The sequence below is a fragment of the Gouania willdenowi genome, chromosome 1, assembly GCF_900634775.1.
Source record: "Gouania willdenowi chromosome 1, fGouWil2.1, whole genome shotgun sequence".
In the NCBI taxonomy this organism is placed as follows: domain Eukaryota; kingdom Metazoa; phylum Chordata; class Actinopteri; order Blenniiformes; family Gobiesocidae; genus Gouania; species Gouania willdenowi.
Genome location: NC_041044.1, coordinates 2824443 through 2837941, shown reverse-complemented (window position 1 = coordinate 2837941; position 13499 = coordinate 2824443). Strand labels below are relative to the sequence as shown.

Below are 13499 nucleotides of genomic sequence, written 5' to 3'. Positions count from 1 at the left end.
ATCAGTAGCAAAATGTCATCTTTAACTTACTACAATAAACTGATTGCTTGATTTCTAAATGTAAAACATCTTCTAATTAAAGATATACACTTTTGAATCTATGCTTTGAACCAAACAATTGTATTTGGCAATTGAAAATTGCCAAATACAATTCTTCTTGTGGGAGTTTTTTTTTTCTTCCGCAACTTGCTTTGTTGTGGAACTCCTGATAGTCTATTAATGCAGCACTAATGACACATATTTCATCTCATCGGAGTTATGTCAAGGATGCGCAGTCAACCTTTTTTGGAGCCAAAATGTCAAGGTCGCATCGAGCGTCAAAAACCAAAATTTTCAAAATCCCTACGAATATTTATCATACAAGTTTGATGCTTACATTTAATGAAAAGCTCATGTCAAGTACAGTAATTTATTTCATTAAACCGAAGCTGTACGACCTACCAGTCAAAAGATCGGTAGGGGTCAAAGTTCATGATGTCAATTAGACTTGGGCGGTAATACCGTATACAGTCATAAAATAGCAACAATATCGGTTTCAATACCGTTTCAGTGTTGTGCTTCAGCCGTCACTGACTGCTCTTACCGGAGTAGAGAGGGAACGAATTAAGACTGGCTTGAAGCACAAGCATCCACTTTTCAATCAATCCTTTTCCTGCACAAGAACATGGATTGTCCTTATATTTGATACGTGGATTATGTAAATAGATCCACTGCTGTCCCTGGCACCGCGGCGCGCTTCTGTGTTTGTCTCTTTCTTTCTCCTCGTCCTCCTCTACACCTGCTCTTTTGTTTTCTGGCTCTACTGCACAAACACTGAGACAAATGTGTCAATACACAGCCTTACGTCATTTTTAATCAGTCACAATAATACTGTATAACGCGGTAAAATAGGGAAGAGGTTTGAAGGTATCAAATTTTGCATACCACCCAAGCCTAATGTCAATATATAGAATTTTTTCCCTACAACCTGGCCACTGGTACTATTGAAAAATATTTTTTTCAAAGTGTGACCTTGACATTTGCTCAAAGTCATATTTAAGTTCAAGAACTCCTCAGAAAAGTGAACAAAGTGAGTCCTCAACGCTGTCAGGACGACAAAGCTCAGCCAAAACAAAAACAAATACTTTTTTCTCTATAACTTGGCCACAAACTGATATACAGTGCTCAGACTGGTACCATTGAACATTTCCTTTCAATGTGTGACCTTGACTTTCCCTCAAGGTCATATTTAAGGTCAAGGTCAGTCTTCTGCTTTTCCTGCATTTCAATTAAATTAGTAAAAAGCACAAACTTGTCAACAAATCCAGATACAGTTTGTCATTTGCCAATTTTTTCAATTTTTAATAGAAAATATGTATTTGCCTTGCGAATACAGGTCTTGCCTAGTTTGTGTATGTCTTTATCTCTGATGAGTTCATGTTTTTGACCGTGACAATCACAAATGTCTTACGTAGCACAACAAAAGAACACACATGAGAAGCCATTTGCCTGTTAACAATGTGGAATAAAAATGGTAAGGAAAACTAAGTTCAGGGCGCTTGGAGTAAGCCGACCCTGAGGCCCACAGCTGTGTATTAGACGAGTGCATGTTTTCCTATTGATTTGATATTGTTGTTGATTCATTTCTGTTCATCCGTTAATAAATTGATTGAATCAGCAAAGCAAAACCTCTGACTATGTCTCTCTGAATGCAATCTCGGGTACTGAACACGAGATTATCTTCATCTACTCTAACATGGTCTTGCAAATGTATATATAAGGTGTGTACAGACACACAGTCTTCAGTACTCACCACATTAGACGTCTTGGCTCCAGACTTTGTGACACCTTTGATTGGTTTACTGTGGGATTGTGGTTGCCCATGTTTTGAGCCGTCTGTAGAAGAAGAAACGTTCCGCTCGTCGGGCAGACGCTTCACACCACGCCAAACTCCATGTGCTGCCAAGTGTTAATAACATTGGTATATAACAGCAGTTGTAACAATAATACATCAAATTTATATAGCGCTTTTTGGGACTCAAAGCTGCTTTACAGAATACAGAAAAATAAAGAAATGAAGAAATAACAATAAAGTTGAAAAAAAAAAAGGTTACGAAAAAGCAAAAGTGATACTAATGTTCAGAGGTGTAAAGAGTAATGATATATTATACTCAAGTAGAAGTACTGTTACTTGATTGAAATTGTACTCAAGTACAAGTAAAAAGTAGCTCAATTAAATAGTACTCAAAGTAAAAGTTATTAGTCCCTTTCACCCCCCACATTTATTTTTAGTAATACATCTTTGGTACGGTTCCCTTGTAAATATCTCATGTAGAAACTTAAAAAGGAGGTTTATTTACTTTAATGTTGATGATTAAAACTGACAACTAATGAAAATCCCAAAATCATTATCTCATAAAATTAGAATATTACTTAAGACCGATACAAAAAAAGATTTCTAGAAATGTCGGTCAACTGAAAAGTATGATCATGTACAGCACTCAATACTGTACTTAATCGAGGCTCCTTTTGCCTGATTTACAGCAGCAATGCGGCGTGGCATGAAGTGGATCAGTCTGTGGCACTGCTCAGGTGTTATGAGAGCCCAGGTTGCTCTGATAGTGGCCTTCAGCTCTTCTGCATTGTTGGGTCTGGTGTCTCACATCTTCCTCTTCACAATATCTCAGATTTTCTATGTGGTTAAGGTCAGGTGAGTTTGCTGACCAATCAAGAACAGGGATACCATGGTCCTTAAACCAGGCACTGGTATAATCACATATGGCATGACAACTAAGGACATGTTTCCTAACAGTCCCATTTTTATTTTAGGTATTTAAGAGAGATTAAAAAGTTGAAAATTCTACATATTGCACATTTAAGGTTATTTTTTTCAGTCTTCTAATTGTATTCTATTTTATTCAATTTTAAAATATACTTAAAAATATTTTTTTTGTTTTTATTGTAGTTATTTTTCAAGATCTTCTAAAGAAAAAAAAATGTTTCATTAATTTTATCAAATTTAAGAATATGCTTCTGTTTAAGGTTAAAATCTCTGTAATGCATTGGGGAACAACAGATGGAAATTAGTCTATGGCTATAATCTGACATATTTACATTTGTTGTATGTTCATTGATTTTTACTGCCCCTACTTAAATAAATAATAAATAAATAAATAAAAATAATGAATGGGTCAGTTTGTCTTATACCTGCTGTTGCTGACTATTCTCTGAGTAAAATCACTTGACCAAAACTTTTCCAACATTCCAAACTACAAAATAACAATTAATACATTTATTTTGATTGTACACACGTCACTGACTAGTTACCTCACGATATAAATAAAACAACTGACCTGATGAGTCAGAGCTTGCAGGTCGGCGCTCTCTGGAGGAGGAGCTTGGTCGTGAGGGTTTGGAGGTGTGTGAGCTGGAGTGGTGATGCTCAGAGGAATGTCTGTCTGCTAGATGGAGAAAAGAAAAAGAAACTTCTAGGTTAACTCAAATTTTCTTCATTTATTAGTGAAAAGATTTTAAAACTCTGCCAGGGGGTGCACATATTCAGCCTCGGGAGGACCAGACCTTTCCGCTGACACCTCGTTTGGCCCGATCTGAGCGTTTTTTGATTATATAATAACCACTGAATAGCAATAGCTGCCACCTTGAAATATGGCTTAAAAAGGGTTAATAGTGGCTTTTGCCTGAAAGTAAAGCATTAATACCTGAGGAGTGGCGACTCTGCAGAGGGTAATGTCTGCTTTGAACCCTGGTTGAGTGAGTGTCCGCCCTGCATCTGCTCCGTGGAGGACTTGAAGCCGGGGAGCGAGAGCGTGATTTATCCACTGAATGAGAGGAGGACTTTTCCTTGGTGGACCATGGAGTGCGGCTGCCATATTGGACCTTGTGACTGAATCAGAAAATATTTTAGAATCGCGTTATTGTCATCAGGGTTCCTACAGCTTCAGTCAAATTAAATTCAAGAATTTTTAATACTTTTTGCCATTTTAAGTTCAATTTAACACCAACCTTACAGTAAACACAATTGGGGGAAAAAAACACGCCACATCAATTACATAGTAGGGTACATTTTATCGAGTGTTTAGTGCATATGTGCAACTAGCGGCCCCCAAAGTAAACACACAAAAATACCGTAAAATAAACTACAATATTCAAAATCACTCTGAACACACACAAAATTACTACAAAAAAGCCAGAAATCTATGAAACAATAAATAAATAAATAAACAATCCAAACAAAAAAAACATTAAAAAAAAATCTTCGTTGGACAGGCAATTTTTGTTACATTTACATTTCTCCATGTTGTTGAAAGTCCCGCTGCTAAATGATTCTACTCTCGTGATTGTGCAAGGTTACAATAAATCATCCATGTTTTTAAAAGCTAATCTTACCACTTATTTTGAAACAAGTTAAACATGTTTTTACATTTTTATTTGTGCATTGTTAGAATGCCAGTGCAAAAATATACAACTCCATATATTTTTAATTGATTTTTATTATTTGAAGCATCAATATTAATTAATACAATTGCAATGTTTTAATTTTAGTGAGGTTGGTACACATTCACAGCCATAAATGCAATGGTACTACTAATTAGCATTATTTAGTTTGGCTTTTCGGTTTTTGGCCTTGGTTTTTCTCGTTTTTGGTTTTGGCCAAGCATTTTCATTTTGGTGCATCCCTACATATAATAAACAATTGTTTTCAGCCCCAGCATGTGAAGTAGTTTCATGATAATATGTACATTACCTCCTTTGCTCATAACAATGTTCTGAAAGTAATTACTGACCTTGGTAAATTTGGCTTCCAGTCAGGGTATCTTGTGTGAAAAAGAGAAAAATAATGATTAGAAGTTGACTTACTTCTAAACTGTGAGATTGAGATGCACTTTGGATTTAAAGAGCCATTTAAAGAGATCCTCCACTGTTTTTACAAATGTGGTCTAAAACCTTTGAAATGTCCTTATTAATAGATCTATGCCTGACTACACGCATTATTTGGCACCATATTCTTTTTATTAACTTTTAAAATGGGACGACTTCAACTTTTTTGAGCCTTCGCACCGCCATGTTGAAATGATGTCATTGGTGACACCAATCGCCTCTTTCAGCCCATTGAGTTCTATAGGAGGTGAAGAATTCAGGATCATTTAGCAGCTTTTTCAGTCAAAATGACAGCTTGTGCTGCCTTGGGTTGCTCTAAAAATCAGCAAAAGTTAAAAAAGTCAATAATGCTTTTTGTTAGGCACAGATCTTCTAATAAAGACATTTTAAAGGTTTTAGGCCACATTTGTAAAAATAGTGGAGGATCTCTTTAAGGAACTATTTAAGGAGCTATGGGAAAGGCCTCACTTGTTGCGCAGGCCCTTAGAGCACGCTGTGTGGACAACAGTGTTGACATGCGTGAGCCAGTCCTGAAACCAAAAACAGTTGCACAAAGACATGGGAGACAGACAGAAAAAAATTAATAAACACATTCCCTCTCTCTTTACCACCAAATGCAACAAATGCATTGACTTATTTTCTGCAATAATACAGCAGATTTTTAATTATGTTACATTTGTGGTTTTAAAATATTTTTTTCTTATTCGGTATTCAACATGTTTCACTTTTTGTCACACATTTTATGTTTTTGTGTACAGTATGTGAAAAACTCACTGCAAACAAACTACCCACACAGTTGAGGTGAAAATTACATAGAGTTGAACATTCAAAATGAGTATGTTTAGTCAGATGGTCAGAGCTGCAATCGCGGAGAGGTTATTGTTGATAACATTATTAAGAAACTTTGAAGTACATTTAAAAAAAAAAAAAACATTTCTAATGCCATGTGATTACACTATTACGTTTAAAAAAGTGCAAAATTAACTTTTAAAACCATAATTATTCCAAGTTGAAAACTTAAGTTGCCATCAAGCACTGCTCTTCAGCTGGACCTGCGTCAGGACACCAGCCGCCGTCGGCCACTGAAAAGCAAAACCCCATGACTCAAACTGAAAAATAATCACATGTACTATTTATTTATTTATGAAAATAAACAAGGTTATGTTTAATTCTGACAAAACCATGTGAAAACATTTGTAGTGGCAAATATTGTTCTGGGAAGATCATCATCGTGAACCATAAAATTGTTAGACATTTTTGTGGAAAAACAGAAATCAGTAGTATTTATCAGTTTTTTGAAAGCACTAAATTTTCAGTATTTACTGTAGTAACTAAGTGAGAAATCCAAAGAAACTATGCCATACAATACTATGATTCATTTTTGGTTTTAGAACAAGGCAGATATGGGGGAGTAGATTCCTCTATTTAATTTCCTTTTCATAACTTTATTTTGTGAAGTAGCCCTACGGATATGTCCTTTTCTTAGCTGCAAGGCATCTCTTAATTAAATAGGTAAAGGTATTTTTCCCCCAGACTGTTCATGGTATAGGAAGGCCTGCTGGGTCCTATCCCAGCTCAGATCAGGAATGCGAGCTAGAATAGGGGCTCTCTAGACCCATTACCAGTCTGTTGTAAGACCAAACATAGACAGAAAGTTACTCATACACGCATTTACAACTAACCATTTTAGAAACTCCAGATAAGTTAATTGACAAGTTTTGCAAAATGGGAGGAAGCAGGAGTACACAGAGAAGTGCATTCAAGCAAAAGAAGCTGCATCATAACTCAATGATTCAGTACCGGTAATTATTTTCTCCAACCCAAATATGAATATATATCTATTTCATAACTGCTATTTGACAAGTAGTTATGATTGACTTGAGTAATAATGAACCTATATTTGTATGAGCATGAAACAAATCCAAGATAGCAGGTTTGTTTTTGTTGAATAATCAAAGGGGATGCCACAAATTATCTAGCAATGACTATTTTCTGAAAACTTATTTTAAACTTAAGCAGATATTGTTGATATAATGTTGACCAGATCGAGCAAACACAGATCAAAAGTAGGGATGTCCCGCTACAACGTTTTCACTTCTGATACCGATATTGATCAGATTCCACATAAGCATAGATCATAAATACTTTTAATCCTTTTTTTTGTGTGAGTTGTTAGAAAAGTCTTGATCAAGTGATATTACTCGAATGGAGAACAATTGTCAGCAACACTATGAGCGAAAAAAACTCACCTATTTATTACTAACCATTGGGTTACATACATTTTAACCTTAAAGGGATACTCCACTGTTTTTACAAATGTGATCTAAAACTTTTAAAATGTCCTTATTAGAACATCCTGAAAAATGACCTCATTAAATCCAATAAAAAAATTATGTATTGGATATTTTAGATGCAGGTCTCGATAATCAGATAATTTTTTGCTGATATCAGATTCTGACACCCTTAATAAAAAGTGTTATGTGAACACATTAAAGGAGAGAAATGTTGACCAGGTACCATTTTAAGCTCCTGCTAGGCATTAGAACAAAAAGAGGTGTAGACACTTACCTTTTCCTGATCACACTTTATGTTGCACACGGAGCAGGTATGAGGATACACCTTTGGCGATATCCCTGCGAAATCACTTATCATGGTCGGCCTAGGCCACTTCTTTCCTTCACTTTGGGGTTTTGAGCTTGAAGATGAAGGTCGAGAACTTTTTGAAGAAGTCTTGTATCTGGATTCAGATGAAGGTCTGTAATCTTTCGTTGGTTGAGGAGATTTACGTGGAGGCCGAAAGTCTTTGTCGTGTTTGACGATACTTGTCCTGTTGCGATAGTCTTTGTCTTCAATCTTTCGTGGTTGACTGGGTTCCAAACTAGATGGATGCATTTCAGGCTTTTTTTTATTTGAATTTGATGAAACCGGATACATTTTGACTGCACTTTCACTAGAAAGTTGCTCTCTTTTGAAGGTCTCGCCAGTTTTTGGTTCATCTTTGGCCCGGCTAGCATGCCCATAATCAATTACTTTTCCTGGTGTTTGTGTCACAGTCAGAAGGCTGGGAACTTCAGAGGACTGGGACAGTGGAGGAAAGGTGGATGAAAGCAACGAAGAATCATGAATCCCACGAGAAAATGTTGATTGAGTGGAAGGTCCGGGGTTCTGGTTGCCCGACTTGTTAATTTGAATGTCCCGCAGTATAAACGGTAATGTATCTGGCGTTAGTTGGTCATCAGGGTAATGACTGAGCACTTCCAAGTCTTCATTTGAAAGTCCAAAGCTGGCCAGGATACTTCCTGCACTCTCTGGCGTGTAGAAGTTCTGGCCCTGCCTTCCAATCTGCAGACGTGGAGGTTGGGACAAGTTTAAATCCCTTACAGGGGCAACCCTGTTAGCAACTTGCACTCCTGCTTGATTGCTGTTGGGTCGCTCATTAAGTCCGAGATGTTGATTTGAATGTGTATTCACATTAGGTGGCATAGCACCTAAAGGCATATCTGGAGCTTGGTAATCTGACCACTGCATGTTTTGCTGTAGACCAGGTAGATGATCAGAGGAATGCGGTCCTTGGTTTGAGCCGTAGTTTCCGTGTTGACTAGTATCAGCTCCGGCACCTTGATGATGATGTTGATTCAGTTGGCGAAGGTCAACGTCTCTTGCGGTCCTGATAGCTAGCGCAGACTCCAATTCATCAGGGAGTTGCGTGGGTCGAGGAAACTGGTAACGCATTGGCTGCATATTGGAGGGATTGGGATTTTGAATTTGAGGCGGCTGATGAAGAGCAGACCTCGATCCATTAGAGAAGCCCTGCTGCTGAGAGTGATGGTGATACATGGCCGGGAACCGAAAGGCTTCAACAAGTTCTGAGAGTTGAGGCTGGTGTTTGGGTTAAACCCCAAAACCAACACCTGCTGCTTTCCAAGAAGACTCAAGACACTCCGCAGCACGCGTAGTGTAGCAGTAGCCAAAATCGCAATCCGAGCCCCTTTAGAGAGAAGCCACCAGAGCAGCTCCTGTCCAATGTCCAAATAAAAAACAGTTTCCAGTGGTGCTCAAGGCGAAGGCGAGTGCTGCACTGGGATCCAAACAATAGGTAGAAGCCAAATGTGACAAACTTTGTGTGCACAGCGAGGCTGAAGTAAAAAGCAGAGATAAAACTATTAAAAATAAACATTTTATTTTTTTCTAATGAAATCTTGTTTTCATAGAGTGCATAAACCCAAACTCTTTAATAATTATGCCTTACAGTCTTCTGGAAGTGGAGAATATTTGGCAGCAGTTGGTTGCCAAACCATGACCCTATACATCACCCGTACCCACTTGGTGTTGTCGATAACAGAACATTCAAAGGCACACACTTAAAATAAAAAAATGTATAATGCCAACACACAAAGGTACCATATATGATCTTGCTAAACCTAAACACTTCCCCTGCACTAAGCCAGAAGATCACACAGCTTATTTGTAATGACAACGGGTGATCCTTAACTATCTATCCATTGTCAAACAGTAAAAGTTGCATAGAGTCTTATAATCTTTGAAATCACATTATTTCACTACATTTTAAATGGTCAAGCAATTTTAAAACAGCATTAAAACATTGCAATCTCAGAAATGTAAAGATAAATGTTGCAGGTTGTGATAACTCTATTTGGGGCGCAGTTATCTGCTAGGCCAACAGCTAACTGATACACGGTCAAACCTAAAGTTACTATGGAAACATGAGCCAAGGTAGGGCCACCAATGGCTCATTATAAAACAACAGAGAAAATGGAATTCAGTTACTAAAACTAATTTGTATTTTCTAAGCAAAGTCCAGCCTCACATGCATGATTTAGGAAAAACAAATGCATTTACACACAATTTGTCTTGAGGAACGGGTGTTCAGAGGGACGGAAATGTCAATTTTCACAAAAAATCTGACGTAATGTGATGTGATAAGATGGACTACCCCTTCTGAACTGAAAATATCTATATGACATGGACTAAACCCTCACTGACAAGTTTTGTGACAATATCACACATTTCCAACATACTTATCACTGTAAAACAGGTAGCATAGCTAATGGCTAGAAGTCAAATCTCATGCATAACCTGGCTTGATCTGTGTACAAATATGAAATTAGTGACAATAGTTACTCCATTAACCATTTTAAGCATGATTTAGGGAAGTTCAATAGCCTATAATAATGAAATGACTAAAAACAAAAATGTGCAAACTGGCTAAACTCAAATGGAATTGAGGAAATTTTGAAATGGAAAATTGGAGACTTTACCATGAAAACAACTTTTTATAAAATAGGAAGAGCCATTCTTTAACAGAGGAGTGAGTAGAAACACGACCTTCCCACCCTCTATAATCCCATCCTTTCTTCACTACCCGATAACTCAAGACCAACCTACCCAAATCATCTGAAACCAGGGACCCTTTAGTACTTTATCAATGCAAATTAACTCCACAATATTATCACGGATTCCCATCTAATCAGTTTCAGAATTGAAGAAACCTCTTGGATGTTAGGTGCAATGTCTTCAAGGCAAACGTTAAGTCCAGTTGCCTCAACCAAAAACCAAAATCGACATGACATGGAAGACTGAGAACCTTTGCAGACATGTCCACTAAAGTTTCAGTTTTCCTTTGGATGGAGATGTACAGGTACTACGAAATGACAATTATCAATTCATTTCTTCTTCAAATACACAGAGTAGACAGATTCAACCAGATGACTGGAACTGTTTTCCAGTATCGCATCAACATGACTGAGACAACCTAGTTCGTCTTCCATACTGTTGGTAGCAAAAGTAAACCGAGTACTTTTTTAGTATGACGAGGTAATAAAAATATAATAAACTAATATTACAACATTGTCAAAACTAGTGACAAGCAGAGACAACTTGCTTTAAATTTGGAATCCCTGCTGGACTGAACTGACTGGGTATAAAGACAACCATTGATTACCATCCAACCCTTAAAGTGTGTTAAAAGTCAAACCATCCTTTGTGATGCTGAATAAAACAAAGGTAGGAGATCCCACCCAAGGACCCTCTATGACTGAAGAGAGCATCGAGTTGTTTTGAAAACCAAACACAAAAGATTAACCTAATTCTATAGGAAAACCCCCAAAAAATATATATACGTAACATTTCACTTCAGTTACCATACACAGAGTGGGTATTTTTTCAAATTATTTAATTGATTACATTGCAAGGACCGTCATTCCTACAAATATCACATATAGAACCATTAGTGATGCAATTAAAAAAACTATTTTAACTCACTCATGTGGAGGTTGACATGTTTGACAAACTGTGACGCGACTCACACTGGTTTGATGTTGTTCAAAGCAGCCGATGGTTGCCATGGTAGCATAGACTTACCCGTTTCAAGTAGAGGCACCTCATACAACTTTTTCCACTTCAGAAACGATACCGATATTGTAATCTTGAGTATTGGCCGATAGATATTGATCCGATATCAGTGCGAATCATACATACTAATGCTGCACGACGAATCTAATCGCAAACCCGATATGAGAATGTGCGATTACATACAAAGGCCTGCGATTGAAATAGTTGTGTCTGTCCTCTGGGGTCTGTTTCATTAGAGCTCCGAAGGTCAGTGCCTGTTTATTTGTTTCTGGGAGGGGTGTGCGTGCGCAGTCTGTGTGATCACGTGAGTTCCAGTGCGCCAAATGGGACAGGGAGAGTGACGAGGGGCAGAAGAGGAGTCCGGTCCCCCTGGGCTGGGGTGGGTGCCTCATCCCTGGGTAGAGTCCTGGCCGCTGAGGCCCGTGTTTCAATATGGGTCGGGTGGGTGTCCGACATCGCCGCCAACATTGTAAGCCGGTCCCCACCCTGGGCGACATAATGCAGTCAGGGAGCACTGAGAGCAGTCTGCTCCGGGGGCGAGGGGGCCGCAGAGCGGAGAGGGCACAGCGAGCTAACCTAGTCCATGGTTCCGGGAAGTGGCCAGTTGTACATGATTGTACAATATTTGTAACATGCTGTAACTGTCTTTGCACTTTTTCAAGGGAAAATCAATTGAAAACATTACTGTAAAAGCTTCAATTTTTATTTCATTTTACTTGTGTGTTGAGTAAAATGATCCATACTCATACGCATGTTTGTCAACCAGGCAATCAGTGTCATTACACCATTTATTGCAATTGCAATATTGTTTACCAAAATCGCAATCACAAAATTTCCCCAAATCGCGCAGCACTAATATATAATTGCATTGCTTATTTTGTGAAATGTTCCTTGATCAGGTGATATTACTCAAACAGGAAACAGTCAGCATCATGTATTCAGAGTGCTGGAGTACTGAACAGTAGTGCTGGGTATCATTAGCAATTTCCTGAATTGATTCAATTTTGATTACTAAGGTTTTGAATCCATTCATCACGATTCGATTTCAATTCAGTATTTATCTTTCAAATTTTACTTGGATATTAATAAAATGGTTCCAAATTTCTGACTTAAGTTGAGGCGGCTTAGATGTTCAGATTGAGTAAACCATTGATCTCTAAGGGAAAATTGGGTGGCATTAACATTGCTCTCATTCATCTTTATATGAGATAAATAATAATATTTACTTATATCTACCTTTTAATTGTATCTTTCACATTATTTTAAATTACATTTTAATTTTTGACATACATTTTTATGTAGCTATGGTTTTCTTTCTTAATATTATTTATTGTTACCTCACAGGAATTAAATACAAATATTTTCTGAAAAAAATATATTAAAAAACGTAATTTTAAAAAGCTAAAAAAGAAAGATTTTACAGGACCCTATATAAAGGCTGTAACCTGATCTTCATCTGTATTATTTCATCTCCACCACAGTTGGTTCTTCTGTATCTTTCTTCCCAGGGACCGAGGGCTGATTTTGATGTTGTGAGATTCCTCCAAAACAACTACAATTTCACCATTTGTGAATCCACGTCAAAAGTAGACTTTAATGATAATATCCATCTATAAAGATTTGTCTCAGTCCCTTCAACTGTAGCTTTGACACATCACATGGAAGACCATTTAGACCTCTTAGATAGCATCTCAGTTATGACTTTTACGAGTTTGTTTTGTGTACTGGCGGGATTACGCTTCCATATAAATCAGATTGTATGACATGGTTGATAATAAAGCGGCCTGCTGCTGTGCCCAGTTAGGCCAGTAGGTGGTTTGGTGAATACATTAATCCTAAAGACGGACAGTAGTGAGTGACCATATTCATTACAAATTAACGCCCATGATGCAGCTCTACACCATTAGCTCCACTGTTTCTGTTTTCATTCAGTACACACGCACAAAGAGTAGTTTACAACACATTTAAGTGGCTGAGAACCGTGTAACAAAAGCTAGTTTTGCTAATGAGACAAACGCCATTTTGGATGTTGCTCCGTAACGTCTCCGCTTCCCGGGGTTCACATCAGTGAAAAACAATGTCATAGGTGTGGGTAGGTTTTAAGACCAATGACACGATTTTCAAAGTAATAGTTGACGACAAATACCTGCTACACAGTGGCGAGGAATGTGTAGTCAAACGAAGCCAATGACTCGCAGGTTTCAGTTTTCATGGCAGCAGGAAGAAGCGGATGTTCTTCTTCTTCTGTG

General features: G+C 37.7%; 1 protein-coding gene across 3 annotated transcripts in view; it reads right to left on the bottom strand.

The window, feature by feature from the left end:
- LOC114471306 (zinc finger protein 638-like) overlaps nucleotides 1–13499 on the bottom strand; it is a 42976-nt gene extending 29477 nt beyond the window's left edge. For 2 of the 3 annotated variants that reach the window (XM_028460027.1, XM_028460036.1), the window contains exons 1-7: nucleotides 13397–13499; nucleotides 7447–9014; nucleotides 5347–5408; nucleotides 4785–4814; nucleotides 3699–3883; nucleotides 3333–3440; nucleotides 1793–1938 (exon numbers count right to left, since the gene is read on the bottom strand). In XM_028460027.1, coding sequence (XP_028315828.1) covers nucleotides 1793–1938; nucleotides 3333–3440; nucleotides 3699–3883; nucleotides 4785–4814; nucleotides 5347–5408; nucleotides 7447–8715 — 1800 coding nt within the window. In that variant the 5' untranslated portion in view covers nucleotides 8716–9014; nucleotides 13397–13499. The remainder of the gene's footprint in view (nucleotides 1–1792; nucleotides 1939–3332; nucleotides 3441–3698; nucleotides 3884–4784; nucleotides 4815–5346; nucleotides 5409–7446; nucleotides 9015–13396) is intronic. The other variant, XM_028460044.1, reaches the window with a different exon arrangement.